At 39.7% G+C, this 27,728-nt stretch overlaps 1 protein-coding gene and 2 long non-coding RNA genes across 8 annotated transcripts; 2 read left to right on the top strand and 1 right to left on the bottom strand.

The window, feature by feature from the left end:
• Positions 1-1,083: 1,083 nt before the first annotated feature.
• On the top strand, positions 1,084-3,200 carry LOC146665021 (uncharacterized). The gene is made up of 3 exons (XR_014912544.1): positions 1,084-2,228; positions 2,312-2,392; positions 2,881-3,200. It is a non-coding gene; the product is annotated as an uncharacterized LOC146665021 (long non-coding RNA).
• On the bottom strand, positions 2,372-16,933 carry LOC146665020 (uncharacterized). 3 transcript variants are annotated; one of them, XR_014912547.1, is made up of 4 exons: positions 16,573-16,933; positions 10,667-10,872; positions 9,944-10,164; positions 2,372-7,285 (listed from the first exon to the last, which is right to left on the bottom strand). It is a non-coding gene; the product is annotated as an uncharacterized LOC146665020 (long non-coding RNA). The 3 variants fall into 3 exon arrangements; XR_014912548.1 differs by having other exon boundaries at positions 10,667-10,869; XR_014912549.1 differs by having other exon boundaries at positions 10,667-10,838; positions 16,573-16,932.
• On the top strand, positions 10,674-26,964 carry clpxb (caseinolytic mitochondrial matrix peptidase chaperone subunit Xb). 4 transcript variants are annotated; one of them, XM_085412395.1, is made up of 16 exons: positions 10,674-10,736; positions 17,786-17,824; positions 18,300-18,375; positions 19,096-19,256; positions 19,366-19,480; positions 20,918-21,072; positions 21,187-21,346; positions 22,476-22,517; positions 23,148-23,324; positions 23,435-23,599; positions 24,527-24,615; positions 24,883-25,047; positions 25,148-25,447; positions 25,799-25,891; positions 25,981-26,087; positions 26,209-26,964. In XM_085412395.1, exons 1-16 carry the CDS (start codon positions 10,674-10,676, stop codon positions 26,297-26,299), a joined length of 1,998 nt encoding a protein of 665 aa, XP_085268521.1. In that variant the 3' UTR covers positions 26,300-26,964. The 4 variants fall into 4 exon arrangements, with proteins under 4 accessions (XP_085268521.1, XP_085268519.1, XP_085268518.1 ...); XM_085412393.1 differs by lacking the exon at positions 10,674-10,736 and adding an exon at positions 10,799-10,923; XM_085412392.1 differs by lacking the exon at positions 10,674-10,736 and having other exon boundaries at positions 17,593-17,824.
• The last annotated feature ends 764 nt before the right edge of the window (positions 26,965-27,728 follow it).

Here is a 27,728-nt window from a genome sequence, read left to right as displayed (position 1 = left end):
CTGAGCTTCCACTGCTCCTCCGAGAGCTTAACCGTCTTGAGCTCCGCAACAATGTCTTGTACCGGCGACGCCAAGAGAGGTCCCAGAAAACCTACCAGCTTGTACTTCCAGCTGAGCTTCGCAACACAGTTCTCACCAGCCTGCATGACCATATGGGTCACATGGGAGTCGACCGTACACTGGACCTTGTAAGGTCAAGATTTTATTGGCCAAGGATGGCTTTGGACGTGGAAAGGAAAGTGAAGACGTGTGGCAGGTGCGTGCGGAGGAAGGCACGGCCTGAAAGAGCGGCCCCCTTGGTCAACATTAATACGACACGACCTCTTGAACTCTTGTGCATGGACTTCTTGTCCCTGGAAGCTGACAGGAGTGGAACCAAAGATATATTGGTGATCACGGACCACTTCACTAAATTTGCAGTTGCTATCCCAACACCTAATCAAAAGGCCCGCACAGTGGCAAGGTGTCTGTGGGAGAACTTTATGGTACACTATGGCATCCCAGAAAAATTGCATAGTGACCAGGGTCCAGATTTCGAGTCCCGCACAATCAAGGAGCTCTGTCAGGTGGCTGGTAACCACAAGGTGAGGACAACCCCATACCATCCTAGGGGCAATCCTGTGGAACGATTTAATCGTACCTTGCTTGATATGTTGGGAACTCTCCGTGATCAAGATAAGTCCTGTTGGCGTGACCATGTAAGACCCCTGGTCCACGCTTATAACTGCACCAGGAATGAAGTGACTGGTTTCTCCCCGTACGAACTGATGTTCGGACGCCAACCTCGGTTGCCAGTTGACCTTGCATTCAACCTGCCAGTGCAAGAGGAACAACACTCATCTCACTCTGAATATGTGCAAAAACTCAAGTCACGTCTCAAAGAAAGCTACAAGTTAGCTATGGACAAGGCTGCAAAGATGGCTCACAAGAACAAAATGAGGTTTGACAGACATGTAACTGCATCAGACTTGGAAGCTGGAGATCGGGTATTGGTCAGGAATGTCCGTATCCGGGGCAAACATAAGATTTCAGACAAGTGGGAACACACTGTGCATGTAGTGGTGAGAAGGGCAGGCAACCTCCCAGTATATACAGTTAAGCCTGAAAACAAAGATGGTCCCCTAAGAACACTACACCGGGATCTGTTGCTACCATGTGGCTACCTACCTGTGGAGGAAAGCAGTGAGCATGTACAGAAGCCAGTGTCACGCAGGCCAAGAACCCGTGCAAATCCAGCGCTAGAGGAAGAGAACTCCTCAGACGAAGAAGATGATTTGCTCATTCCTGTTTGGTTGAGTTCCCCTGTCCACACAGTGAGTGAGAGTCCTGTAAATGTTCCTGATATTGACAACCCACCTGTTTTTGACAGCCAATCTGATTTTGGCAACATACCTGATATGCCTAACAGTACTACAGATGATACTGAGTACTTATCTACCAATGGAGTCACACCGACCGAACAAGTGGATGAAATAACCTTAACTGAAACTGACTCACCTGTTGATGACCCAGACGTCCAAGAAAGGCAACTTCCATTTCAGGAGGCTGGCACCAGAGGTGCGAATTCTGAGGAGAGAGTGGAGGAGATAGTCCCAGTGGATACAAGGGAAAACATGGATACAAATGATTCTGTAAGGAGATCTGAGAGAAACCGTCGTCCGCCACGACGGCTTGACTATACGGAGCTAGGCAATCCTCTGATCACTGCAGCAAAATCATTCTTGCAAGGACTGTCTTCAGCTTGGGCCGATGTCATCAGTGATGGTGAAGAGCCTGCTTCGCCCTCTTCCTTGACCCGTCAAATAATCATCATTTAACTGTCTACCATGCACAGGGACGTGCATGAGTTCAGGAGGGGAGGGTGTAGCCCAGATGAAAAATATCATACTTATTCTCTTTATATTAACTGTCCACATCAACAAGCGTCGTATTTCCTATGACCATTGAATGCACCTCTCAGTTCACCCCACGTGAGGGCACCTAGCTCAGCAACCAATCAGAGCCTACCCAGGCCGCATTGACCCTGTCAGCCAGGAAGTGAGGTGGAGGTGCATGGTGTCCCGGGTTTTTCTTATCTCAGCAAGAGGAGTGGAGGCATCTGCTACTCAAACCGAGAAATCCACGGACAAAAGAGAGGAAAACTCAGGATTGAGAGGAAGGAAAACCAGCCTACTTACCTGCTGGAAGTCCGGAGTCGAGTGGCTGGATGAAGGAGAGAGGCAACGTCGGTAAGACGAGTGTTATTCTGATGGAAAAAACTTGTAGAGACTTACCGTCGCGATCATGCTAATGCTAGCTCGGTGTCTCACAGGCTAACCACTCACCTTTCATCCGGAGAGCTGCTGCAATTCCAACGCCAGTGTGTGTTGGGCTTTTGTGAAACAGAGCAACGGTGAGCAACATGTTCTTAGCTGCTCTAAAGCTAAATTTTGTCAGTTCACTGTGAGTTTAAAGTAATCTAGAGGGTAATTTTTAGTGCATTTCTCTCTCACGAATAGGCCTATAGCGTGGAGAAATTAAGCACACTGCTTTAATGCCTCTGAACTGAACTCATATGTATATTTTGTTGCTTATTTGCACATAGTTCTGAATTTGTTATGGTGTATTGTATTTTGAGTGTCAATGGTTACTTACCATAAGTATTGTTTAATTAATGTTTACATGAATAGAGAAATATTTGAGCAACTTAGATGTTTAGTTCTCATATTTGATATGCTTGAAAATTGAATGTTGTACAACAGAACTGTGAGATTTGATAAGATTTAAGATGTTGATGCAATGAATATGAGGTGATGCAATATTTTGATTTTGTATTTTAACCTTAAACAATGCATCTGAAACAGACTGATTAGAATGTACATTTTATGACCTGGATTATAGGTCAGGTTTTTTGGAGAGGACGGAAAAGTCCAAGGACCAGGACGATATTCTGGTTGTGATAGATGGCGAGCCAACCACTTTGAGGACGATCTACCCCAAAGAAGATACACACCACACACTCATACATTCCAGTTACATTCACAAGGACCTTTGAAGTTGGCTATCGCCAGCTTAACTCTAAATTCTTAAAGGGCCCCAACGAGTACTTTTATTTTGTTGAGTGTGCACACTATTTATTTTATTTTATACTTTATCTGTACAAATTGGACAAATACCTGTTATACTTTGTAACAATACAAGAGTGGCTACTCAAAAGTTAACATTGTGTCCAGGTCATTATTGCTGCTCAATACTTTGGCTCCATACGAATTTGGTGTCTTCTGATTCTGGCCAGGGTCTTATTACGAGCCCAAGTAATTATTGCGCTGTAATTCACCTTTATACCTTAAAGTTGGTTACAATTGGTTGACTGGTGATCGGCAGTGGGAACGGCCTGCCATGAATGATTTCAAATGGAGTTAGTTTATGGGAGCCTTGCGTTAAGCGCATCCACATTTTCACTAAACCCAAACATTCAGGCCACGGCCTTCCTGTTTCTGCCATGCATTTCCTGAGCCTTTGTTTTATAGTGCCGTTAGTTCTCTCTACAAGGCCTGCGCTCTGAGGGTGATAAGCACAGTGGTGTTTTATGCTGAAACCGAGTGCTTCAGAGACCTTAGTGATGACATCATTTACAAAATGAGTGCCGTTGTCTGATCGTATCAAAGCTGGGATGCCATATGTGGGTATGAAGTGATTGCACAGACACTTTGCTACTGAAATTGCATCTGCCTTTTTCACTGGATAGATTTCCGGCCATTTTGAGAACACGTCTATAACCACTAGGGCGTATTTCGACCCTTGACATTCGCTTAGTTCAATAAAATCCATATGAATTGTGTGAAAAGGATAAGGTGGAGTGGGAAAACGGCCTCTTTTTGGTCGCAGATTTCCCTGAGCATTATATTTTTGACACGTCATGCACGTTCTGACAAATTGTTTTGCTGAAGTTTCAAAATTTACAGTGTAGAAATGAGAGTTGACAATACAGGTCATTCCCCCCGATGACAAATGCGTATAGCCATGAGTCACTAATGCCGCCATCTTGTGGAGAGATTTTGGCAGCACTGGCTTGCCATAACACATCATTAAGTCGTTTGTCAGAACTGCACCGTGTTTTAGCCATTTTGCCTGCTCTGCTGTGCTTGCTGCTTTTTGTTCATTTTTCAACACATCCAGTGGAATCTGATGTGTGTTTACTGCCATCAATGTGATGTTTGTCTTTTGTGCCGCCAGTTTTGCTGCTCTGTCAGCAAAGTTATTGCCTGTAGCAATGAAAGAGGCGTTGTAAGAGGTTGGCATGCTGAACTGGTTTTCCGGTTGGTGTAATCATTCCTCTGGTTTTCCAGATTTTTTGCAAAATGATGCACAGCAGAGAAAACATACTGGCTGTCTATATAAATGGTTATTTGTTTATCTTTGTGTATTTCACATGCGCAAATCACAGCTGACAGCTCAGCGCTCTGTGCAGAATATGAAGAAGAAAGTGGTTTTGCTTCTATTATTTTACTATCTGTGGTTACTGCGTAACCTACACAATTTCGGCCTGTGCTGTAAGGTCAAATGCTGTTCTCCTAGCTTCCACACTTGCTGATCATAAGGTGGATCTGGGCCTGGAGTTTGTTTAAATCTCAGAATGTTGTGATACTCGGTCGGTTTCTGGAAAGTGGATGTGGCGGGTGTCATTTAGCATGCACTCAGGTGTAATACCAGAAAAGAATGGCATGACTGCTATCTTAAGTTTTGTCAGAGCGTCTCTACCTAGCAAATTTACTGGACACGACGGGTCATATATGCATTTAATAAAGCACCTGCGGCCACTTGCTGTATGTACTAGTTCTAAAGGGGCAGTTAATTGTTGTACAGTTGTGTGGCCTGAAGCTGACTTTACAACTAATTTGTCCTTTGAAAACTGTCAGTTTAAGTGGCTGCCTCAAAACTGTTTTGCATTATTTCTTTGTGGCCTACTCCTACAATCACGTGTGAAGTGACCTTCCTCTCCACGGTTCTAGCAGGCGTTGTCTCTATGTTATCTGCTGTTTCTGCGTGGCTGTCTGCAGCCTTGGTGTTTGTGACTTTGCTCGCCTCTCTGTTCCTGGTAGCCACCTGCGAATTAGTGTTTTAGTCTATTGTCAACACGTCAGCCTTATTTCTAAGTTACAGAATGCTTCTTCTCCTTTTTTTTTTTTTTTTGGTTTGGGAGAATAGATGCAACTCTACATTTTCACTTAAGGCATTTTTAGATAATTTCTAGTTCTTCAAACAATTCATGGATCTCACACATTTCAAACTTTCAAGTTAGGGTTGTTTCCCATTTATACAAATATATATATATTTAACTTTGCATTGCTCATAGCTCACAGCTCTAAACCTAGGCATTTTTCAATCATATGCCTAATCACTATGTGTCACTGTGATTCTCAAGTATTGTCACAAGTTCGTTTAAATTCGTTTCCAAAACCAACACAATAATCAAACAAAAACAAAAAACATAAACGTGTCAGGACACAAAAGAAAAAAGAAAAATGCTGCCACCCGAACAAGGCAGAAGTCTGCATATGTTGGCTTGTAATAGCATGCAGCTTGTAACATGGTAGACTAATGTGCCTGTGTTAATTCAGCTCCATATTATTGTGTGAAGTTGCACTGGGTTGGGAGTGGTTTTGTGTGTGTCACATTTTTGGTGAGCCAATGGCTGGAATGGGGTTGGACTAATTAGAGGCAGGTGTACTTGATTGCACTGATACACTGGTCTTCTTATAGCCCACACTACAAACACTGCTGTGTTGTTTTGTCTCTCTGTGCAGGTATGTAATGTGATGAAATCAGATATGTTTGGGATGGATGGGTTTTGCCCTATGAATTTTATATTAAGTGTGTCGTTTTGTCTCTCTGTGCAGGCCAGGGCCTATTATATGCCACAGCCTAAAGGCAGCAGAGTTGCAGAGGCTTGAGTGACCACTGACAAATGAAGCTTTCCGAAGCACTGAAGCTTGTATTGAAAAACGGTTCATTACTCGAAGCTTTTCAACACAGTCCTCTCCGGTGACATCTGGTGGTGAAAATTTTGAAGAGCAGCTTGAATCTGCAAAATAAAACGGACTGCTCAATTATCACTGCTCACTCAAGAGTGGAGTTCTCTCTGATATTGGGCCACCGTTCCGTTGCTTTGAACATGTAATTGGTTTTGTTTTCTCGATTGGGGGGCTGAAAAAAATTAATGCGTATCTGCGTAATACACTTTGATCAATAAACTTTCCCTATTTAAACATGCACTATGGTGTGGCCTTTCTTTGCTCATAACTCCTTGATGTTGGTAAATACAATAAGTGAGCAATATATATAATATACATATGAGAATGCACAGCACATTATGGAGTATGCCCCTGCTGTGAAGTCCTGCCTCCATCTACTTGTCGTTTAATCACTGGACAGCTGGACAGGTTCATACAAAATATTAGATGAGGCCAATTGTCCTATACATATTTTTGACCTAGGGGTGGGATTGATTGTGAACTGGAAAGGGAAAATGCTTAGGGAGCTGAGTACGGCTGCATCGTCACTGATTTGTAGAATCATTTTTGATTCGATACAGGATCCGATTCAATTTGATTGGAATCTGGAAAGTTTTGCCTCAGTCAGAAATATTATAATTCTGATCATTTAACAGTATATATCCATAATTTCGTATCTATTAAAAGAAAGCTGACACATGTGAGACTTAATTAGAGATGTAAACAGAGAGTTATGAAACCTGCAGCTGCAGAAGCCAGCGAAAAAAAAAGAGGCAAACACAGCGCGGACCCGACGACACACCAAAATCTGATTCTGACGCGTCGGGTCCGCGCTCTGTGTTCACGTTTGTATGCAGAATCCATAAACCTGCTCCCAGTTACTGTTTTAGCTGCATGGTGTTTGACGACATGTTGTGAGGTTTAACCTGAGATGCTGGCGTTTCAGGCATAATAACGTTAATTTACAAATCGACACGGGATTTTAATGAATCAATATCACTTTATTCAATTTAGCATGGATTGTAATCAGAAAGGCGATAATCAAAACCCACCCCTAATCAAGAACTTGCAAAGTAAAAACATGATCAATGTAAGGTAGCCCTTTTGTTATTTACATTTAAAAAGAGGATTAGTGTTACTGTGCGCTGGCTGAGTCTGTTTCTTTTCTTAGAAATAGTTTCTCCTGCCCTGGAGAAAATCCACTTGCATGGAACAGAAGAGGCTGTGGAGTGCAGGAACTACACTGCAAGCTGGTAGATATGCAGGTATTCCTGGGTCCTGCAGACTATCACCTAAAAACAATAAACAAAATGATTTTCTAAACTGTAGCAATGTAATGTACGTATAGTGTCAAATACATTGTTGTAGTCTTCATTAGCTTTAATTCACATGGAAGTGTTCCTAAAGTCATATGCTGTAATGATATTTCCATTATGAAAACATGATTTTGGACATTTCAAGTTTTTCACTTCGGCAGATAAAATGAATTGAGCAAAATCAACTCAAAATATTCCCACACGCCAGAACGTCCTCTCTTCCTCGCTGGCTCCATATCTGTCAGTGGAATGATCACCTCTTCGCTCTCTGTCACCATCAACACACTCCACGAATCCCGTGGATGATTCACTTCCTTATATCCGTTTGAATCAGGTACCGAAGCAGTTACGTGCGTAATGAAGCTTCGGACGTCACTGGTCACGTGACTTTTGCCAAACGAAGCAAGCCTCGACACAGTGCTTCTGAACCAGTGTGTTGTTTTTTTCGACACACGCTCCGGAGCGTCAGCTTCAAGTGGGCCATCACTACCACTGACTATATGCTTGCAGGGTGGTGGGTCTCCAAGGACAACTTCTAACCCTGTTAAAGGCAACATGTGGGGTGCAACTTGGCTGTGTGGCATAGCTGGCTCTGGCCTTGGGACTGTGTGTTTTTATACAATTCTTAAGTGGGACACTGGACTGTTTTATCTTTTATCTCTTGATATATTTTTTGTCAATAAATTATCTTTTAGAATTTTATTGACTGACATCTTTTTGCCCATGACTGAAACGGTTGGTCAGACCTAGAGTCTTTCTTTGGGTGTGTTACAGCAGCTTCTGCTCTAAAAGAAACAAATAAATAAAAAGAAAAGAAAATGTGTAACATGCTCATCAGCTTAGCAGTGTCTACATATTTAATTCAGCTTCTCAATCCTGTAGTTTTAGCTGTTGTCTACAGGGTTTTGCTTATTGGTTGTTATTATAGGTGTGCTCTATATCTCAGCAATGTGTCATTCTAGGATGATAGGTTTCAAGCTGGTCAAGTGCCTCTATGCACTTCATTAGTTTAGTTATTCTCTGTATTGTCTTCATCTCACATGTCATTACACTGAGTTTCAGCAAACCTTAAGCTTGATGCAGACTACTGCTTAACAATTATCCACCTCACATCATAACCGATTAAGGTGCCTCTTCATATTAATATTATGTCATTGTTAATATTATCCTCTTTGTCTTATATAACAGCAATAGCATAATATTTTATCAGTGTGTACCACTATACTACTCCTGAGCCAATTTGTTAGTTAGGATCATCTTATTCAGCAAACAGATAATTTAGAATTCATCCAATCTGCGGTCACATTTGTTCTCTCTGTTGCATGACGGACCAGGCAGTTCTATTATAATATATTATTTATATTTTATTTTGTATCCATCAAGGGCTTCAGATGACCTGCAGAATCATCCTTTTCCCAGGGTGGAGACAGTTACCTTTTCACACACTGTCCTTGGCTGAACAATGACACAGCCTTAATATACCTTATTTATTTTATTAAAATATTTTCGTGTGAATTATTTGCTTTATATTCATTTTATACATGCTGGGCATGGTCATCATGCCAACTGTGTTTCATTGTTAATATCACTTTACAGGTTGTTATCCTTGCTATTATTAATTTCAAATACTCTAAAGATAATTTCTACTGTAACTTTCCCTTTGTTCATCTTTATTTCGTACTTTTTATATTTATATCTACTCAGTGGGGTCTGTTTTCAACCCTTTTAAACTACTACAAAACTACTGTGATCTCTAGTTTTCACTTAATAAGGGATTATTATGTTCTTCCTGATATGGGTGTTGCTGCAGATGCGGCTGCAGGAGTGAGTGATGGTTTACTAAAAGGATTGTGGGAACTGCACAGTGTCTCGTCTTCTGGTTTTACTAAACTGGCAGTTGAGTTCTGTTCTTCTGACTGTTTATATTTTGTTTTCTTAAATCTCTCAGTTTACAGACACTGTTTTTGTCCGGTGTCTGGACTTTTCTTTTCTCACCACTGCTCGTCAGCAGGAGTGAGTTTTAATTTCACTTGCTTGATTACCCATCTTATTTATGTATTTACTTATTTTTGTTTAAGTAATATATACACAATACAGCTGCTATCACCTTCGCTGGTATTAGAGACGAGAGTGGTTGCTCACACGCCCTTCTACTTTCGGACTATTTCCAAAAGCGGTGTGAACTTTACGAGACGGAACTCGACCGTTCTCTCAACTCACCAGCACGTCAGTGAATAGCAGTAAAAGAAAAACACAGTAGGAGCAGATCAGTCTCTTATTGGACCGTGAAAATTCAGCTTGCTCCATTAATTAAAACAATACACACACACACATTCACATTCACAGCTTCGACGCGCGCGCGACCAGAACCCTTATGATAAGGGGAGCTCCCAGAGCTACTTACTCCCTAGACCCAGTCTAGACCCAGCTGGGGGAGCTACCCAGAGCTCCAAAGCTACCAGTCGACGAGCTCCCAGAGCTACCAGTCGACGAGCTACGCTACCAGTCGACGAGCTACGCTACCAGTCGACGAGCTCCCAGAGCTACCAGTCGACGAGCTACTTCCGCTATTTTAAATTCCCTGAATTCAAAATGCGCTTTTACGCAAGATTGTGTCAGTGTGTCTGTATCTACCTGGTCAGTGTCGCCGGGTCTGGTCCACCTCGATTGGGTCCCACCACCGTGGGTCGCTTTCTAAGACGTTGGCCAAGACCTGAATTTAAACGCTCTTGGACTTTTATCACACACCTGGTGTGTGAGCTGTCGACAGACGAACAACGTGGACTGGTCACGGAGATGGGACACGATGGAGGCGCTCCAGCTGTCGAAGGACCAAGAAATGTTGGGGGAAAACTCTGTAAAAGACCCAGGAGAAATAAAGACACAATGAGACAAAGTTACTTTCTTTATCAAACGTGTACACGGGTGAGCTGCTAAGAACAACTCACAACGTGTACAGAGGCTGGGCACTTTTTATAGGAAAGACAGTGAGAACAGGATAAGAAAAATACAAAACAGATAAAATAAACAACTCCATATGTGGCGCTAGTCTCGTCAGCAGAGAGCTGGGAGAAAGCTGTGAGAGATAAAACAATCTAAAACAATATGTCCCAAAACAGTATGTCTTTGCTGAGAAAGTCTAAAAAGATAATTCTAAACTAATCTAACCATAGACAAAAGGGCATGCTTGCACATTTAAAAGAAGGTAAAGAAACATAGAATCATTTTTCCTGTAACAAGGGCGAAGGACACTGTCTCAGCTGAACTATGGACACGCACACACATACTGATACTGATAAGCACTCACTGACGCATCACCCTCCCTACCCCGGATCCAACGCCACCTCCAACGCTTACCTCCCCCATGATGTGGACATCGGGTCAGCTGGAGGCGCAGTCGAGAGATTGCAGCGGTCCCAGATCAGGGGCCTGTTCTTCGTACCGCGCTAAGTGAGTTAGCTGGATGAGATTGTTGACGATTTCGCGTGATCCTGGATCGTTCGGTTCCCCGAAGCCCATCCGGGACTTGCTGTCATAGCAACAGAGCCGTAAGCGTAAACCTGCTGGGGAGCAGGTTTACTTTATGTAAACAGGATTAGATCGCGGCCACGCAGGTATGTCCGCGTCATTCATACGAAAGCAACAGCGATATTCCACCACTGTTTCACCATAAATAAATAACATCAATGTAACTAAAGATAATGCAGCACTTGATCCTTTTATTACTGGTGTCAAGCCAGCCTCCAATTCGAGACTTGCAGTCAAGCCAGCCTCCAGTTTGTTTTACGTTCCCTGTGTATTCAAAGTATTACGGGAATGGATGTGGAAACCGGATTTCAAAATAAAAGCCAACTTCGAGTGAATTAACAGATATGTTAAGTACATAATAACATATAATTTAGGCTTCTTTTTTTTTTTTTACAAACTCTAATGTTAGATCTATATGACACAGCCTTGTACCCTAATTGTGCCCTGTCACTATCAAGGCCATCTTATTTTGGATTTCAAAGTAAAAGCCCTGTGAATCTTCATTTTTGAACTACTCTTTCAATGACTTAATAATGCTCTTAAAAGCAAAAGTCGTATTTCCAAATACTATTTGAACTTTATATCAACACTTTCCAACCACAGTCTTTTTACAGTGATACCATATCAATATCAAGTCAGTCTGATTTTGCCTTTCATAGTAATGGCCCTTTGAAATTGTCCACAATTGACCTAACTTTCAGTGATTTCAAAATGCTCTAAAATGGAAAATTCCTGTTTCCACAGGGTAATTCCACCTTAGATCAACAGTATACAGCCCCACAGTGATACCATATCAATATCAAGTCATTCTGATTATGCCTTCCAAAATAAATGCCCTTTCAAATTGAGCATATACGGCCTACTTTTTTGACGATTTCAAAATGTTCTTAAACAGAATTTTGCTGTTTCCACAGGATAATTTCACTTTAGTTCAACAGTATACAACCTCACAATGTTACCATATCAATATCAAGTCATTCTGATTTTGCTTTCAAAAATAAAAGCATTTTCAAACTGCCCATATCTGACTTGATCCTGGAACAATTTCAAAATGCTCTAAAATGGAAAATTCCTGTTTCCACAGGGTAATTCCACCTTAGATCAACAGTATACAGCCCCACAGTGATACCATATCAATATCAAGTCATTCTGATTATGCCTTCCAAAATAAATGCCCTTTCAAATTGAGCATATATACGACCTACTTTTTTAACGATTTCAAAATGTTCTTAAAAAGAATTTTGCTGTTTCCACAGGATAATTTCACTTTAGGTCAACAGTATACAACCTCACGATGTTACCATATCAATATCAAGTCATTCTGATTATGCCTTCCAAAATAAAAGACTTTTCAAATTGCCAAGATACGACCTACTCTTTTAAAGATTTCAAAATGCTCTAAAAGTGAAAATTGCTGTTTCCACAGGATAATTTCACTTTAGGTCAACAGTATACAACCTCACGATGTTACCACATCAATATCAAGTCATTCTGATTTTGCTTTCAAAAATAAAAGCATTTTCAAAATGCCCATATCTGACTTGATCCTGGAACAATTTCAAAATGCTCTAAAATGGAAAATTCCTGTTTCCACAGGGTAATTCCACCTTAGATCAACAGTATACAGCCCCACAGTGATACCATATCAATATCAAGTCATTCTGATTATGCCTTCCAAAATAAAAGACTTTTTAAATTGTCCATAATTGACCTAACTTTCAGTGATTTCAAAATGCTCTAAAATGGAAATTTCCTGTTTCCACAGGGTAATTCCACTTTAGATCAACAGTATACAGCCCCACAGTGATACCATATTAATATCAAGTCATTCTGATTATGCCTTCCAAAGTAAAAGCCTTTTCAAATTGTCCACAATTGACCTAACTTTCAGTGATTTCAAAATGCTCTAAAATGGAAATTTCCTGTTTCCACAGGATAATTCTACTCCAGATCAACAGTATACAGCCCCACAGTGATACCATATTAATATCAAGTCATTCTGATTTTGCCTTCCAAAATAAAAGACTTTTCAAATTGCCAAGATACGACCTACTCTTTTAAAGATTTCAAAATGCTCTAAAAGTGAAAATTGCTGTTTCCACAGGATAATTCCACTTTAGGTCAACAGTATACAACCTCACGATGTTACCATATCAATTTCAAGTAATTCTGATTATGCCTTCCAAAATAATGGCCTGTTGAAAATGCCCATAATTTACCTAACTTTCAGTGATTTCAGAATGCTCTAAAAAGGAAGATTTCAGTTTCCACAGGGTAATTCCACTTTAGATCAACAGTATACAACCTCACGATGTTACCATGTCAATTTCAAGTCAGTCTGATTTTGCTTTTCAAAATAAAAGCTTTTTCAATTTGCCCATATATGACTTACTCTTGGAGCGAATTCAAAATGCTCTAAGATGGAAAATTGCTGTTTCCACAGCATAATTCCACTTTAGATCAATAGTATCCAACCCCACAGTGATACCATATCAATATCAAATCAGTCTGATGTTGCCTTCCAAAATAAAAGACTTTTCAAATTGCCGATATACGACCTACTCTTTTAAAGAATTCAGAACGCTCTAAAAATGAAACTTGCTCTTTCCACAGGATGAATCCATGTTAGATCAAAAGTGTACATCCACACCATGGTACTACTTCAATTTCAAGTCATTCTGATTTTGCCTTCCAAAATAATGGCCTGTTGAAAATGCCAATAACTTACCTAACTTTCAGTGATTTCGGAATGCTCTAAAAAGGAAATTTTCTGTTTCCACAGAATAATTTCACTTTAAATCAACAGTATACAACCCCACAGAGATACGATGTTAAGATCAAGTCACTCTGATTTTGCCTTCCAAAATAAAAGTATTTTCAAATTGCCCGTAGACGACCTACTCGTTTAACGATTTCAAAATGCTCTTAAATTGAAAGATGCTGTTTCCACAGGATAATTCCACTTTAGATCAACAGTATCCAACCCGACAGTAAAACCATGTAAATTTCATGTTGGTCTGATTTCGCCTTTCAAATTAATGGCCCGTCGAATTTGTCCATATGTGATATACTCTTTCAATTATTTCAGAATGTTTTAAAAATGAAAATTGCTGTTTCAACACATATTGGGTTTTCATTTTGAAAAGCAAAATCAGACTCAATTGATTATGACAGAATTGAATCATAAAGATGATGTAAAAGGAAGCTGAAATTGCCACTAGGTTGTAATTGATAGTACGTTTATATTTTAAGTCTGTGGAAAGATGTCATTCTAAATAAAGAAATTACAAAACAGCTTGCAAACCAACCATGACATCTTTCCACAGACTTAAAATATAAACGTACTATCAATTACAACCTAGTGGCAATTTCAGCTTCCTTTTACATCATCTTTATGATTCAATTCTGTCATAATCAATTGAGTCTGATTTTGCTTTTCAAAATGAAAACCCAATATGTGTTGAAACAGCAATTTTCATTTTTAAAACATTCTGAAATAATTGAAAGAGTATATCACATATGGACAAATTCGACGGGCCATTAATTTGAAAGGCGAAATCAGACCAACATGAAATTTACATGGTTTTACTGTGGGGCTGTATACTGTTGATCTAAAGTGGAATTACCCTGTGGAAACAGGAAATTTCCATTTTAGAGCATTTTGAAATCACTGAAAGTTAGGTCAATTATGGACAATTTAAAAAGGCTTTTATTTTGGAAGGCATAATCAGAATGACTTGATATTGATATGGTATCACTGTGGGGCTGTATACTGTTGATCTAAGGTGGAATTACCCTGTGGAAACAGGAATTTTCCTTTTTAGAGCATTTTGAAATCACTGAAAGTTAGGTCAATTATGGACAATTTGAAAAGGCTTTTATTTTTGAGAGCAAAATCAGAATGACTTGATATTGATATGGTATCACTGTGGGGCTGTATACTGTTGATCTAAGGTGGAATTACCCTGTGGAAACAGGAATGTGCCATTTTAGAGCATTTTGAAATTGTTCCAGGAGCAACTCAGATATGGGCAGTTTGAAAATGCTTTTATTTTTTAAAGCAATATCAGAATGTTTTGATATTGATATGGTAACATCGTGAGGTTGTATACTGTTGATCTGGAGTGGAATTACCCTGTGGAAACAGGAAATTTCCATTTTAAAACATTTTGAAATCACTGAAAGTTAGGTCAATTATGGACAATTTAAAAAGGCTTTTATTTTGGAAGGCATAATCAGAATGACTTGATATTGATATGGTATCACTGTGGGGCTGTATACTGTTGATCTAAGGTGGAATTACCCTGTGGAAACAAGAATTTTTCATTTTAGAGCATTTTGAATCGTTAGAAGATTAAGTCAATTATGGACAATTTCAAAGGGCCATTACTATGAAAGGCAAAATCAGACTGACTTGATATTGATATGGTATCACTGTAAAAAGACTGTGGTTGGAAAGTGTTGATATAAAGTTCAAATAGTATTTGGAAATACGACTTTTGCTTTTAAGAGCATTATTAAGTCATTGAAAGAGTAGTTCAAAAATGAAGATTCACAGGGCTTTTACTTTGAAATCCAAAATAAGATGGCCTTGATAGTGACAGGGCACAATTAGGGTACAAGGCTGTGTCATATAGATCTAACATTAGAGTTTGTAAAAAAAAAAGCCTAAATTATATGTTATTATGTTCTTAACATATCTGTTAATTCACTCGAAGTTGGCTTTTATTTTGAAATCCGGTTTCCACATCCATTCCCGTAATACTTTGAATACACAGGGAACGTAAAACAAACTGGAGGCTGGCTTGACTGCAAGTCTCGAATTGGAGGCTGGCTTGACACAAGTCTTTTACTGATGTCACACAGATACATACAGGTCATTCCCTAAAAAAGGGAAATGTACTATTAACATTCTATTACATGTATGTGATTATTACAGATGTAATTCATATTTCAGAGTAGTAATTGTAAATTACTTCGTGTAATCAAGATGAGAGACCACGGCTATAAAAGCGAAGGTGGATTTGGGAAGTCTGTCGCAGTCATATCCTGTCCGTTTACGCGAGCAACCCATTGCGGAAGGTGCAAGATTGATAAGGAGAGTCCTCAGAATTCAGCGTATATTGCGGGACAGACAGGATCCTTTAGCTCAGCGCGACAGTGTGCTCATAGAGAGATATCGATTTTCCCGTGAGGGTATTATTCACTTAACCAACTTGTTGACGAGGGGGTGCAGGACCACCACCTGTCTTTTTTTTTGCTCTGCCCTTTTCTTGGTTGCTGTTATGAACAAACAAACAGAGTATTCCAGGGTCTCTTTCCAAGAGACGACAAGCAATATAAGTGATAAATGTTACCATTCTGTAGAATATTCTTATATTTCACTTTTACTTGTTCCCATGTTCTAGTGGGTCCTGTTGTGGCTCTAATGTGAAAGGGGATATAATATAACATATTATAATATAATATAATGTAATATAATATTGGATAATATGGTGTGATATGATAAATCTACCCTACCGCCTACTGGTGTTGGCCAGAGGGGCCGATGGCGCAATATGGCAGCCTGGCTTCTGTCAGTCTGCCCCAGGGCAGCTGTGGCTACAACCGTAGCTGCCTCCACCAGTGTGTGAATGTGAGAGTGAATGAATAGTGGCATTGTAAAGCGCTTTGGGTGCCTTGAAAAGCGCTATATAAATCCACTCCATTATTATTGTTATTATTGAATTACTTACGAGTTTGATTTGTCAGCAACTTTCTGCCAGCCCTCTCTCCTTGCTTTTGCAGCCTTTGCAGTGTTCCCTTGCGTTTTAATTAAACTCTGAAACTCCTGAAATCCCTCACTCAAGAGTTCTTGCTCTGCTGCCGAAAAATACCGAGCGCGCTCCTTCGACATTTTCGCCGACCAATCAAAGGGTTGCCGATCAATGTTTCTACTATCGATGCGTAGCCCCTGTTGGGCCACCCAGTGATCTCACATTACTTCATCCAGCTATACTAATCGTCAACAACAGGTGTGTTCGGGGAACCGGAATAGCGAGCTCAGAGTTAGCGCGATGATTTGGTCTTGGATGTTTCATTTGATCTTGGATGTAGTAAGCGACGTACGAAGCACAGGGCCCTGGTGTACACACTGGAACTCTTTCCCATGTTGCTTGTCTGTGTTTATTGTGTTATGGTGTGTTGATACCTGTGCATTCCTGTATTATCCTTTTGTGTTGCACATTTCAATGTTTTTTTTCCCTCGCTACCTGGCCTGACCTGTCTCCCCCAATGTGATGTTTGTATTGTATGTACGGTCGGCAAGGTCTGTCATCTCGGTTGTGGGCAAAAGACCTGCAACTGACAAATAAAGGCTATCTCATCTCATCTCATCACATGCATTAAAATGTCAAACTAACTCTCATGAGTACCAAGGCTGTGTTAAACTTCTACATAATAATGCATACTGAATCTGAACTGAGCCTATCAAATAACAAAGTGTGACTGAAACGACTGTTAACAGGTTATAATGCTAGATGTGATATGTCCCTTAACTACCAAACGCAACTTAATTTCACAATATCTTTGTTAACGTTGCATATTACTATGTTGTCATGAACGCACCACGAATCGCGCTATGTTTGAGCAGATCTCAAAATATCTGGATGGGTTTTGAATGCTCTGGCACGAATGAATCCACCATGCTGCTGACACCTTGCACACTGTTTTTAACGCTTCCTTTGGGGAAGGCTAGTTCGCTAGCCGGGTAACCAACCTAATAACCTAGCTCATAACAGCAGGCGTTACATCACTTTAGTTCGTGTCACACCTGTGAAATAACGGTCTAAAGAAGTTGACACTTTTCAGTCCATGTAACAGGCACTGTGGCATTAGCATGACACACTGACCTTTCTAGCTGTAACAAACGTGCAGAAGCTTTAGTGATTTATCAAATTTGTGTTTCAGAGAGGGGCTGTCAAGACGCGACTGCTTTCAACGCGCACTGTGAGTAAAACTGGAAAGCTAGTTAAATGTTGCTTTGTGTTTCGTAGTTAGTAGTTTTAAATAAGCTGGGAACGATACCTGCAAATTTGTTTTTCTTAGGAGTCACTCTGCCTATTAGCTCTGCAGCGTCGGCTGCTTGTCATTTCCTCTAGAAGAAAACGCTTAGTGAATTTTGTTAAGGCCTAGCATGCGAAGCTAACAGTTACCTATTTACGTAAGCTAACTAGATAGAGTGTTCATAAAGGGTACCTTTATAGCATTAGCATTGCGTGATAGCTTAAAATACCAACACCTTTTCGTGTGGTGTACAGTGTAAATATTTAGACTGTAGTGGCGACTATCTAGTCTCGTCAACGAGCTGCTGTGCTAATGCTAACTGTGACGTTGGAGTATTGAGGCGTTAAACCGGCCTGTCTTATTCAGCGCAGTCTGTTAGCTGCACGATGCTAACTTGACACTTTTTTGCTTGTTTAAGGAGTTTGAGACAGAAGAAAAGATGTCCTGTCCATGTGCTTCGGCTGCCAGGTTGTTCCTAAACACTGCTAACAGAGGTACGAAAGGGAAGACGCACACACTCCCTGCCCTACAGCTGCGTTAAGCTGCATGACATTGAGCTATTTGCTTCAACTTGTGGAATCAGGGCCCCAGCTGACCTAGATTACTGTTTGTTATGACAGTTCTGTAGCTAACGTCAACAGGAGGTAAAAAGGTAATTCATGACAGTTTAGAAGCTAAAGTTAGGACAATGTTGTCACATCACCTACGTTTTCGTATTTCAGATTTTAGACCAACAATACATATGATTTCATGACAAACAACAAAAACATAAGGAGCGATTTTACCCCATGTAAATACAATGCTTGCATCAGACCGTGAAGTACTGCTCTTAATAATATACATGAAATAGAAATATGGTCTTTGGTATTATGGTATTTATGCATTATGTAGCCTTATAACATGTAATATTAGACATGTTGTTAAAATGCCCCTTTTTAAATCTTTAAACGTTTCTAAAAAACATTTTTGTTTTACTTTTAACCTTTATTTGCCCATTTCCCAGACACACGTGAAGCCTAATTGAAAACTAAAAGAAAATTTAAGTGAAAATATTATGCCCTCTTCCCCCAAAATTAATGCTAAGGACACTATGCATTGTATAGGAAAACGCAATTAAAATCATATGTAAATGTCATTAGTTTTCAGACTTATGGCTGATAGAAATCTAAAGGGATGTTGCTTTTTTTAAAATTTTAAAAAAAATTTTTTAACAGGACTGTCGTGCTCTCGGATTCAGTTGTTTTTTCTGAGTCGTCACGGGTTTCGAGAAACTCATTTGCCTCCTCGAGTACGTGTGAGGTCGTTTTCAGAGACCTCTGTCTGTTATGGCTCTAAAGATGGGACAACCAAGGATGGTGGAAGTGATGGTGGAAAGGTAATCTTTATTTGCAACATTTTGTAAATGTGGACGTACACAACCTAGTTAAAGCAGTGGATGATAATACTTTAATTTAACACGTGCTAACACAGTTGTTTTTACACAGAAGAGCCTCAGTGAGGGGAAGAGAATGTCTGGCTCCGGAGGATCGGGTAAGGGTGGAAGCCAGCTACGCTGCCCTAAGTGTGGGGACCCCTGCACACATGTAGAGACCTTTGTATGTGAGTTCACATATTACTCTTCAACAATTATTTACAAATGGTCTAACTGTTGAATGATGTCATGTCATGTTGTGTCAGTTGTGGAAATGTTTGTGTCCCAGATGTTTTCTTACGATATAAAGTTGTTGTTTACCAGTTGTTAAAAAAAACAAACCAAAGTAAATAAACTGATTATAAATAAATACATGGTATTATCACTGCTAGAAAACTAATGGTTGCTGAATAAATGGTTGCTGTTACTGGATTCCTCTCAACATGGATGATGAGCAGGGAGAAAAAAAGATGAATTAGACGTCACTTAAATTCATGATTTAGTGTTAAAACATGTTAACATCAACTTTCATATTTCTCTGTTACACAGACCTTTGTGCATGGAAATAACTATAAACACTAGTGTAAACACAGGAGATGAATAGTGCACCACAAACCACCACTTCAAGTATTTTCCTGGCACAGCTTGTCAAAATAAAGATGTGGATATAAACTGTGTAATGTCGGTTTTATTGCTGTCTCAGGAATGTTTTAGAGTTTGCGGTGCCACATAAACATTTTGACTCATTGCTTTAAACCAAGAGGGGCTGGTATATTTGTTTTTACGACTTTCTGACTTTAAATCGGCCAATCATAGTGAGTACTATCAATTAAAAATCACATTTACATCAGCTGTACCTGCTTTATTAATTTTTGCCAATCTAAATCTACAATACACTTTCCAGACAGAGAAGTGGTTTATGATGTACAGTTCGTGAGCTGTTTAACAATTTATCCTCTTATAGACCACAGGGAAAAGGTGGAGGTTTGTTTTGATGCTCAAATTAAAACAAAAATAAAAGCTTGAGAATCAGGTGTTCCAGTTAGGAGGATAAAACCTGAGTTGCAGGTAATAAAGGTCTTTATAAACAAAGGCCTAAGAAAAATCAATATCTGGGTTTTCATTATTTCTCAGTAAGACAAACAAATGCAGAAAATGTTGAGCTTTTCCTGTTGTCTAGGGGTAGATGGTCGACACCACACTAGTCAGTCAACACATCTCAGAAATATTCATGAACTATCTATAGCTTACAGAGGAAATGAATATGAGCAGCTACAGGAAATCTGATGGGGTTATTGGGGAGTTTATTTTCTTAAGCCTGTAATGCATGCGATGAAGAGAACTGCTTGTTATGTGTTAGATTGTGATTGTCCTTAACTGGATCTTAAATGAGCATGTGTTGACTGTTATTGGTAATCAAAGCTGAACAGTATTCAAAACAACGAAGGATCAAAAACATAATAAGGTGCAGTTTTTCACTTTTTCCATATTTAGTTTAGGTTTCAGCATCAGTGGGATTAATGCATAAATTTATGTTGAAGTGTCTTTAAAAATTACTTCAGCTTGGTTTAAAAATGTCTTTAATACTATATGTGGTGTTTTTTTTTTTGTTTTTTTTTTTGTAGCATCAACACGATTTGTCAAATGTGAGAAATGTCATCACTTCTTCGTGGTGCTGTCTGAAACTGACTCTAAGAAAGGGCTAAACAAAGAGCCAGAATCTGCTGCGGAGGCAGTGAAACTGGCATTTGCACAGAAACCTCCTCCACCTCCAAAGAAGGTAAGAAACTGAAGCAGGAAACAATTTGTCAAAACAAGCTTTTAACATTCGATTGGGAATTTGATTGTGTTTTTCTCCTGTTGTGAAAGATTTTTTTTTTTTTTTCCTTCCCAGATATATGCCTATCTTGACAAGTATGTGGTTGGCCAGTCCTATGCAAAAAAAGTGTTGGCAGTTGCTGTGTATAATCACTATAAGCGCATCTACAATAACATCCCCTCTGGGAGCCGACAGCAGGTGGAGGTGGAAAAACAGCCATCTTTAACACCTCGTGGTTAGTGTCAGTCTTCTCTGCAGACACGGCATCATTCTGCATCTAAGGATTTATTTCAAATAATATCGACCATTACTGTCTGATGGAAACCATACTTGATTTTATCTATTTATTTATTTATTTTTTAAAGCTTATGAAAGTCCTTTTTCGGTATTGGTAGATAGTGCCGAGCTTAGTCAAATTTTGTGTGAAATTCTTGTCTTCATTTAAAAGCAGAAACACGATCCATAAATGAACAAGAGCTGAAATGTAATATGAATCTTTAAAAAAAAATTTTTTTTTAATGATTTCAAAACTAAACCTCAAAGTGAAAATAGGCTGTGCTGAATGTCTGTCAAACTTGGAGTAGAGAATTGGTGAATTCTAAGTTGAATTTGGACACAGCAACAGTATGTCCTAAAAGCAAAGCTCATTTATATAAGCTGGTAATAAATTAACAAAATATGATCATGCAAGTTTTCACTTTGAAATGTGTTCATGCAAATATCAAAATAAATAAGCAGACTTTAATGTTTGCCACATTGAAAACAATAATGGTAAATGGCCTGCATTTGTATAGCGCTTGTCTAGTCCCTAAGGACCCCAAAGCGCTTCACACTACATTCAGTCATTCACCCATTCACACACACATTCACACACTGGCGATGGCAAGCTACATTGTAGCCACAGCTGCCCTGGGGCGCACTGACAGAGGCGAGGCTGCCGGGCACTGGCGCCACCGGGCCCTCTGACCACCACCAGTAGGCAAACACGGGGTTAGTATCTTGCCCAAGGATATTTGGCATGCAGCCAGGAGGCAGCCTGGGATTGAACCACCAACCTTCTGATTAGTGGCTGACCTGCTCTGCCACCTGAGCTACAGCCACCCCCAATATTAAGTATTGAAAACAATATTAATATTTGCATGTTAAGAGTATCAACGGTTCCTCTTGAAACGTCCTTACAAATAACCGTAGAGAGGTTACAGCTGTGGCCTTAAGTTATAATCTGTATTATTTGGCATTTGTTCAATATTTATCATATGATTTCATAAAGCTCTTTTTCAGCAACTGCATTGATAATGTTATAATGGTAATATAGCAATATTAGTATTAATATTGATTTAAGCACTTTCACCCTCTCCCTGTAGAGCTAGAGATGAGAAGACGAGAGGATGAATACAGGTTCACAAGTAAGTGACTGTCCTACTCGCTGTTGTCTTTTAGCACTTTTGAAGTCACTTAATCAGCAGTTTGTTGTTTTTAAATTGTGCAAATGCCAAAGTGTACAGACCGCTGTGACAGTCAAGGGTTTGTTTTGCCTTTTTCAGAGAGATTACATTTTTTATGCATTTATGGCCGTGTCCAATTTAAAAAATGATGAACTTTGAACTAAAATGATTAAGGCATTTTGTCAACATCAGATAGTAGGGTATATTTCCAGTTTGTAACGGTGACCTTTTGTATAAAATAAAACCTAGAAATTGAACCAGTAAAATTACACTTTTCAATGATTGACAGACCAGACAAGCAGATGAAGTTGACCTTTGACCGACTTTCAGATGTTTGCTAATTTTAGTTGAGCTGTTCTCAGTAAGTCACAGTGACACTGAACAGGGTGTGTGTATTTTTAGCCCATGTATGGGAACTGTTACTCTACACAAATGGTTGCATTCATGATCAGTGAATGGCATATTTGTCTAACAGTGACTCAAAGGAATCCATTACATCATTGCATTGCATTTTAGTGATTTATGAAGCATAGAGTTTTTACAGTTCTTTTTAGTAATGAGGTGACCTGTCCGGTTGGCTTGTTGTTCCAGAGCTGTTGCAGATTGCAGGAATCAGCCCTCATGGAAATGCTCTCGGGGCGTCCATGCAGCAGCAGGCGAGCCAACAGGCACCTCAGGAAAGGAGAGGTGGGGAAGTGTTGGACTCTACACACACTGAGATTAAACTGGAGAAGAGCAACATTATTCTGCTTGGTCCAACTGGTTCAGGTAAGTTTGGTTTGTAATACTTTTAAGCTGATTCTGTCAGATACACTGTGCAATGTGTTTGTATTATGTCCTTCTCCAGACAATTTTATGATTCACATAAATTTTCACAGGAAAGACATTGTTGGCGCAGACACTGGCACGTTGTCTGGATGTTCCATTTGCAATTTGCGACTGCACCACACTAACTCAAGCTGGATACGTGGGAGAGGACATCGAGTCGGTTATTGCCAAACTCCTGCAAGATGCCAACTACTCAGTGGAAAAAGCACAGCAAGGTGGGCAGAGGGACTTTATTTACAGAAGGAGTTTCCAGTGTCAGAATGATACGTATGTTTACTAAGTAAGAAACTGCCTGTTTTGAAAACACTGAGCACAAGCAGCAAGCACCAGCAGTATCTAACACAAACATAATCTCGTTCCTCCCCCTCACATCCACCCAACTGTTTCTTTAATGTTAACATGCAATTAATAATAATATTTCATTTGATATAGGAAGTCTCAAATCATTACCTAAAATTAAGACAAGTGTTGGATTAATGAGAAAATATTTGAATGTCACAATGTTTACCATACAAACCATTGTTGTACAAATTAATGTACCTGATTATTTACAGATTCATTTATGGTGACCCTAAAAGAAAGCAATCACAGTGGTATTTTATAAAAACAAGGCCTCAACTGCGAGACCAAAACTCAGTAGTAATTAGATTAGAGGACTGGGAGTAGATAAGATTAGAGTATAAACAAATTAAAATGGTACCATAGGACTCTTGTATGGAAAATCACTTTGTGAAGCTTAATCATTGAGAAGATTAATGCTGTTTCATTTTCATATACATTACTGAATTACTCTGCTACAACACATCTAAAAACTAGAATGCTTTTTTTCATGTTGCATCCTTTACTGTGCTAAAGAATGTGTTTATGGCTTTACTATGTTGAATATACTGACAAGAAGAGGAACAGGTTTAAATTAATTGGATTTCAGGTTAAATTAACAAGTTAGCTTACACATGCACTGTACTCTGCACTGCATGTTTCCAAGCTTTCAGCATGAATACTGGTGAGGTGTATGCACCAGAAAGCATGAAATTGGAAGAAAATACTAAGCAGTTATCCACAGAAAGCTCATCAAAGACAAGAAGTGTCTCAGGCAGTGTCTTTGTAAGACATTAAGCTTTGTTCTCCTGTTTCATGTGCAGGTATTGTGTTTCTGGATGAGGTTGACAAGATTGGCAGTGTTCCTGGAATCCATCAGCTGAGAGATGTGGGTGGTGAGGGAGTTCAGCAGGTTAGTGTGCAATCTTTATGCAGCAGTTTGTTTAAAGGCTGCAACAAATTATTTTTGATTATACTTTTATTTAATTTAGAGATCATATGTTCGATTTATTCCTCCTTGTTAAAGTTTTAGGACAGTCCAGGTTTTTTTTTTTGGTTTGTTTTGTGCGAACACAGACAGATTTTGTTTACATTTATGACCTTGCGGTTTTCTGTTTGTTGTCCTTTTCATTCTGTATTGGTCAACTGAGACTTACATTCACTTTTTCTGCTCTGTCAGGGTTTACTTAAACTTCTGGAGGGTACAGTTGTCAACGTTCCTGAGAAAAACTCCAGGAAACTGAGAGGAGAAACTGTGCAGGTCGACACAACAAACATACTCTTTGTTGCATCTGGTGCCTTTAATGGACTTGACAGAATCATTAGCAGAAGAAAGAATGAAAAGGTAAACTTGACAAGGCTCAGATGTATTGCACGCCAGCAGGTGTTCAGCCTGTTTGTTATTCCTGCCTTTAAAATGTTCCTTGTGTTTCATATCTGTCCAGTATTTGGGTTTTGGAACTCCCTCTAACCTGGGGAAAGGGCGCCGCGCAGCTGCTGCTGCAGATCTGGCAAATACCAGCGGCGAGACAGACACCGTAGCAGAGATTGAGGAGAAGGACAGGCTGCTGAAGCACGTCGAGGCCAGGGATCTAATTGAGTTTGGAATGATCCCAGAGTTTGTTGGCCGTCTTCCCGTTATCGTTCCTCTGCACAGCTTGGATGAAGACACGCTTGTCCGGATCTTGACTGAACCACGCAATGCTGTAGTGCCCCAGTACCAGGCTCTGTTCAGCATGGACAAAGTAGGAGTTCTAATATTGTAGTTGCTGCAACGCTGTGTGGGTGGTGGAGGTAGACATTCTCATATTTGGGCTGCTGTGTTTGCACAGTAAGGTTTTCTTGAGTCAAAATACAGCAGTGTCCTCTCAAATATCTGCACACAGTCCTTTTATTTATAATACAAACACTTTCCAGAGAGTAATCTGATGCATGTACTTTCTTGTTTCACTGGTACCAAAAAATCATGTCTCTCTAAACACAGCCTCTATTTCTTTTGTTAGATCAATGTACAGAAACATAATACATTTGTGTTTGTGACTTAAATGACTTGATTTTTAGAATTAAAATTAAATGGTCAATATCTGTTGTTTCAGTGTGATCTCAATGTGACTCAGGATGCCTTGAGGGCAATAGCAAGAATGGCTTTGGAGAGGAAAACTGGAGCTCGTGGCCTCAGATCCATCATGGTATGTGATTTTTACAGAAGGTGCCAAACTTAGGTTTTTATTTTTTTGTTGTGGTGTGGTGTAAAGTGAAAACTTGTCTTTATGCACAGGAAAAACTCCTCCTTGAGCCCATGTTTGAGGTGCCCCACTCTGACATCATGGCTGTTGAGCTGGACAAAGATGTTGTCCAAGGAAAATCCCAACCCAGATATGTCAGGTCAGTACCTCTCCTCACAGTTTCGGGGTAGATGGGTCATGCTAGAGATCAGTTTTCTTACACAGAGTACATGGCGACTCAGTAACTGAAACTCGACCTGCATCCTTTATTTGAATTTCAGAACTCCTGCCAAGGATTCGGCAGAAGAGGAATACGACTCTGGCATCGAGGAGGACAACTGGCCTAGGCAGGCAGACGCTGCTAACAACTGAACCATTTTACCCTAAAGGCCACGCTGTCGCAAATCATTAGATCACTATGAACCTTTTGGATACCAAGTTTGGTACCAACTCTTTTATTAAAGCCCCTGACGAATAAGCTGTGGACACTGGTGGGGAGGGTTTTTGTGATGAAGTTAAGAGAGTGTAACAGCCTTGGGTCCTGTGCATCAGATGTAGATTCTATAGTGGTGCACTCACAGGGTGGACCTTAAAATATTTCAATCTCTGGGGATTGTTAACATTTTATCTATATAAAGATAATGAAATTTTATTCATGGAAATATTTGTAGCTAGTTTGTTTTTCCTTTTTGTAGTGAGGGGTTGTAATGGCAAGGGAAGCAAATGGAAATTATGGGATCATACTGTACACTTGCAAACATGGGATGCTGAGAAAAGAAAGACCCGATATGATGTTAACATGTTAGCTGATGCCTCATCAGGGCATCATATTCCATGAGCACATCAATATTTTTGATGTTTTCTTTTTCCTTTACCACCATTGTAATAATGGTGCTCACAGTGAAATCAGCTGTAAATGTTTAGGCACGCTGCTTAGGTAGCATTTGTAAGCAGTTTGTATGACATGACCTCTAATTATTAAAACATATTGTGAGGTATAATGCACCAGCACACTAATTACAGCAGGTGAGACACAATGGTGACCTTTTAAACAGCCAGAATGGTTATTTTCAGTTTTTGGCTTCCTCCTTTAGCACACTTTTTAGGGAATGTATAAGTGTTTACTTACAGACCTGTCTCACAGAGGGCTGTTTCACAAAGCTGGTTAGCCGGGTCACTTTGAAGTATCAGTGAAATAGCTTCTGAAGTTTTGTTTTATAAAAACTGAACCGTGTTCAGATGCTCTCTTTCCTGTTAATGCTGGCTGCCTCTCCAAACCTGCATTGTCAAACACCCCTCAGAGCAGCATGGATATTTTTTATTTTCCTTGTGGTTGCCTGGTTGGTTGTTGGAAGCTCACCTTACCTTTAGTGATGTAATATCCTGTTACTAAATGGTACCTCAGTACACGTCTGTAATCAAGCCTCTACTTAAATGCTCTGACTGAACCATGCTGCTGCTGTCTTTAAAATGCTGTTTGTGCTTTCAAACTAGATTAAACTAGATTTGTTCCCCCCTTTGCTTGAAGCTTCATTTTATTTTACTAAAGTTTTCAGAGGTCTGTTACAGAACCTGTACCCCCCTACCCCCAAAATATTGTGAATCTTAAATTTATTGTGATTGTTTAAAGTGTACAAATAAAATGTATATCTCGGTACAATTTTTTAATTGTTCTTTCATTCTCATTTAAGTTTGAGGTGCGAATAAATGAATGCAACAGACATCACAATGTTGCGATGCACTGTTAGGCTGTCACCTTTATGTAATCAGCTAATCTCTGGAAAGTATTGTGCTGTGCTTT

Source organism: Rhamphochromis longiceps, linkage group LG7, assembly GCF_057381845.1.
Source record: "Rhamphochromis longiceps isolate RC_006_pf linkage group LG7, R_longiceps_female_GT1.1, whole genome shotgun sequence".
Lineage (NCBI taxonomy): Eukaryota > Metazoa > Chordata > Actinopteri > Cichliformes > Cichlidae > Rhamphochromis > Rhamphochromis longiceps.
The sequence above is the reverse complement of the archived record's forward strand: the minus strand, read 5'-3'. Positions and strand labels throughout refer to the sequence as shown.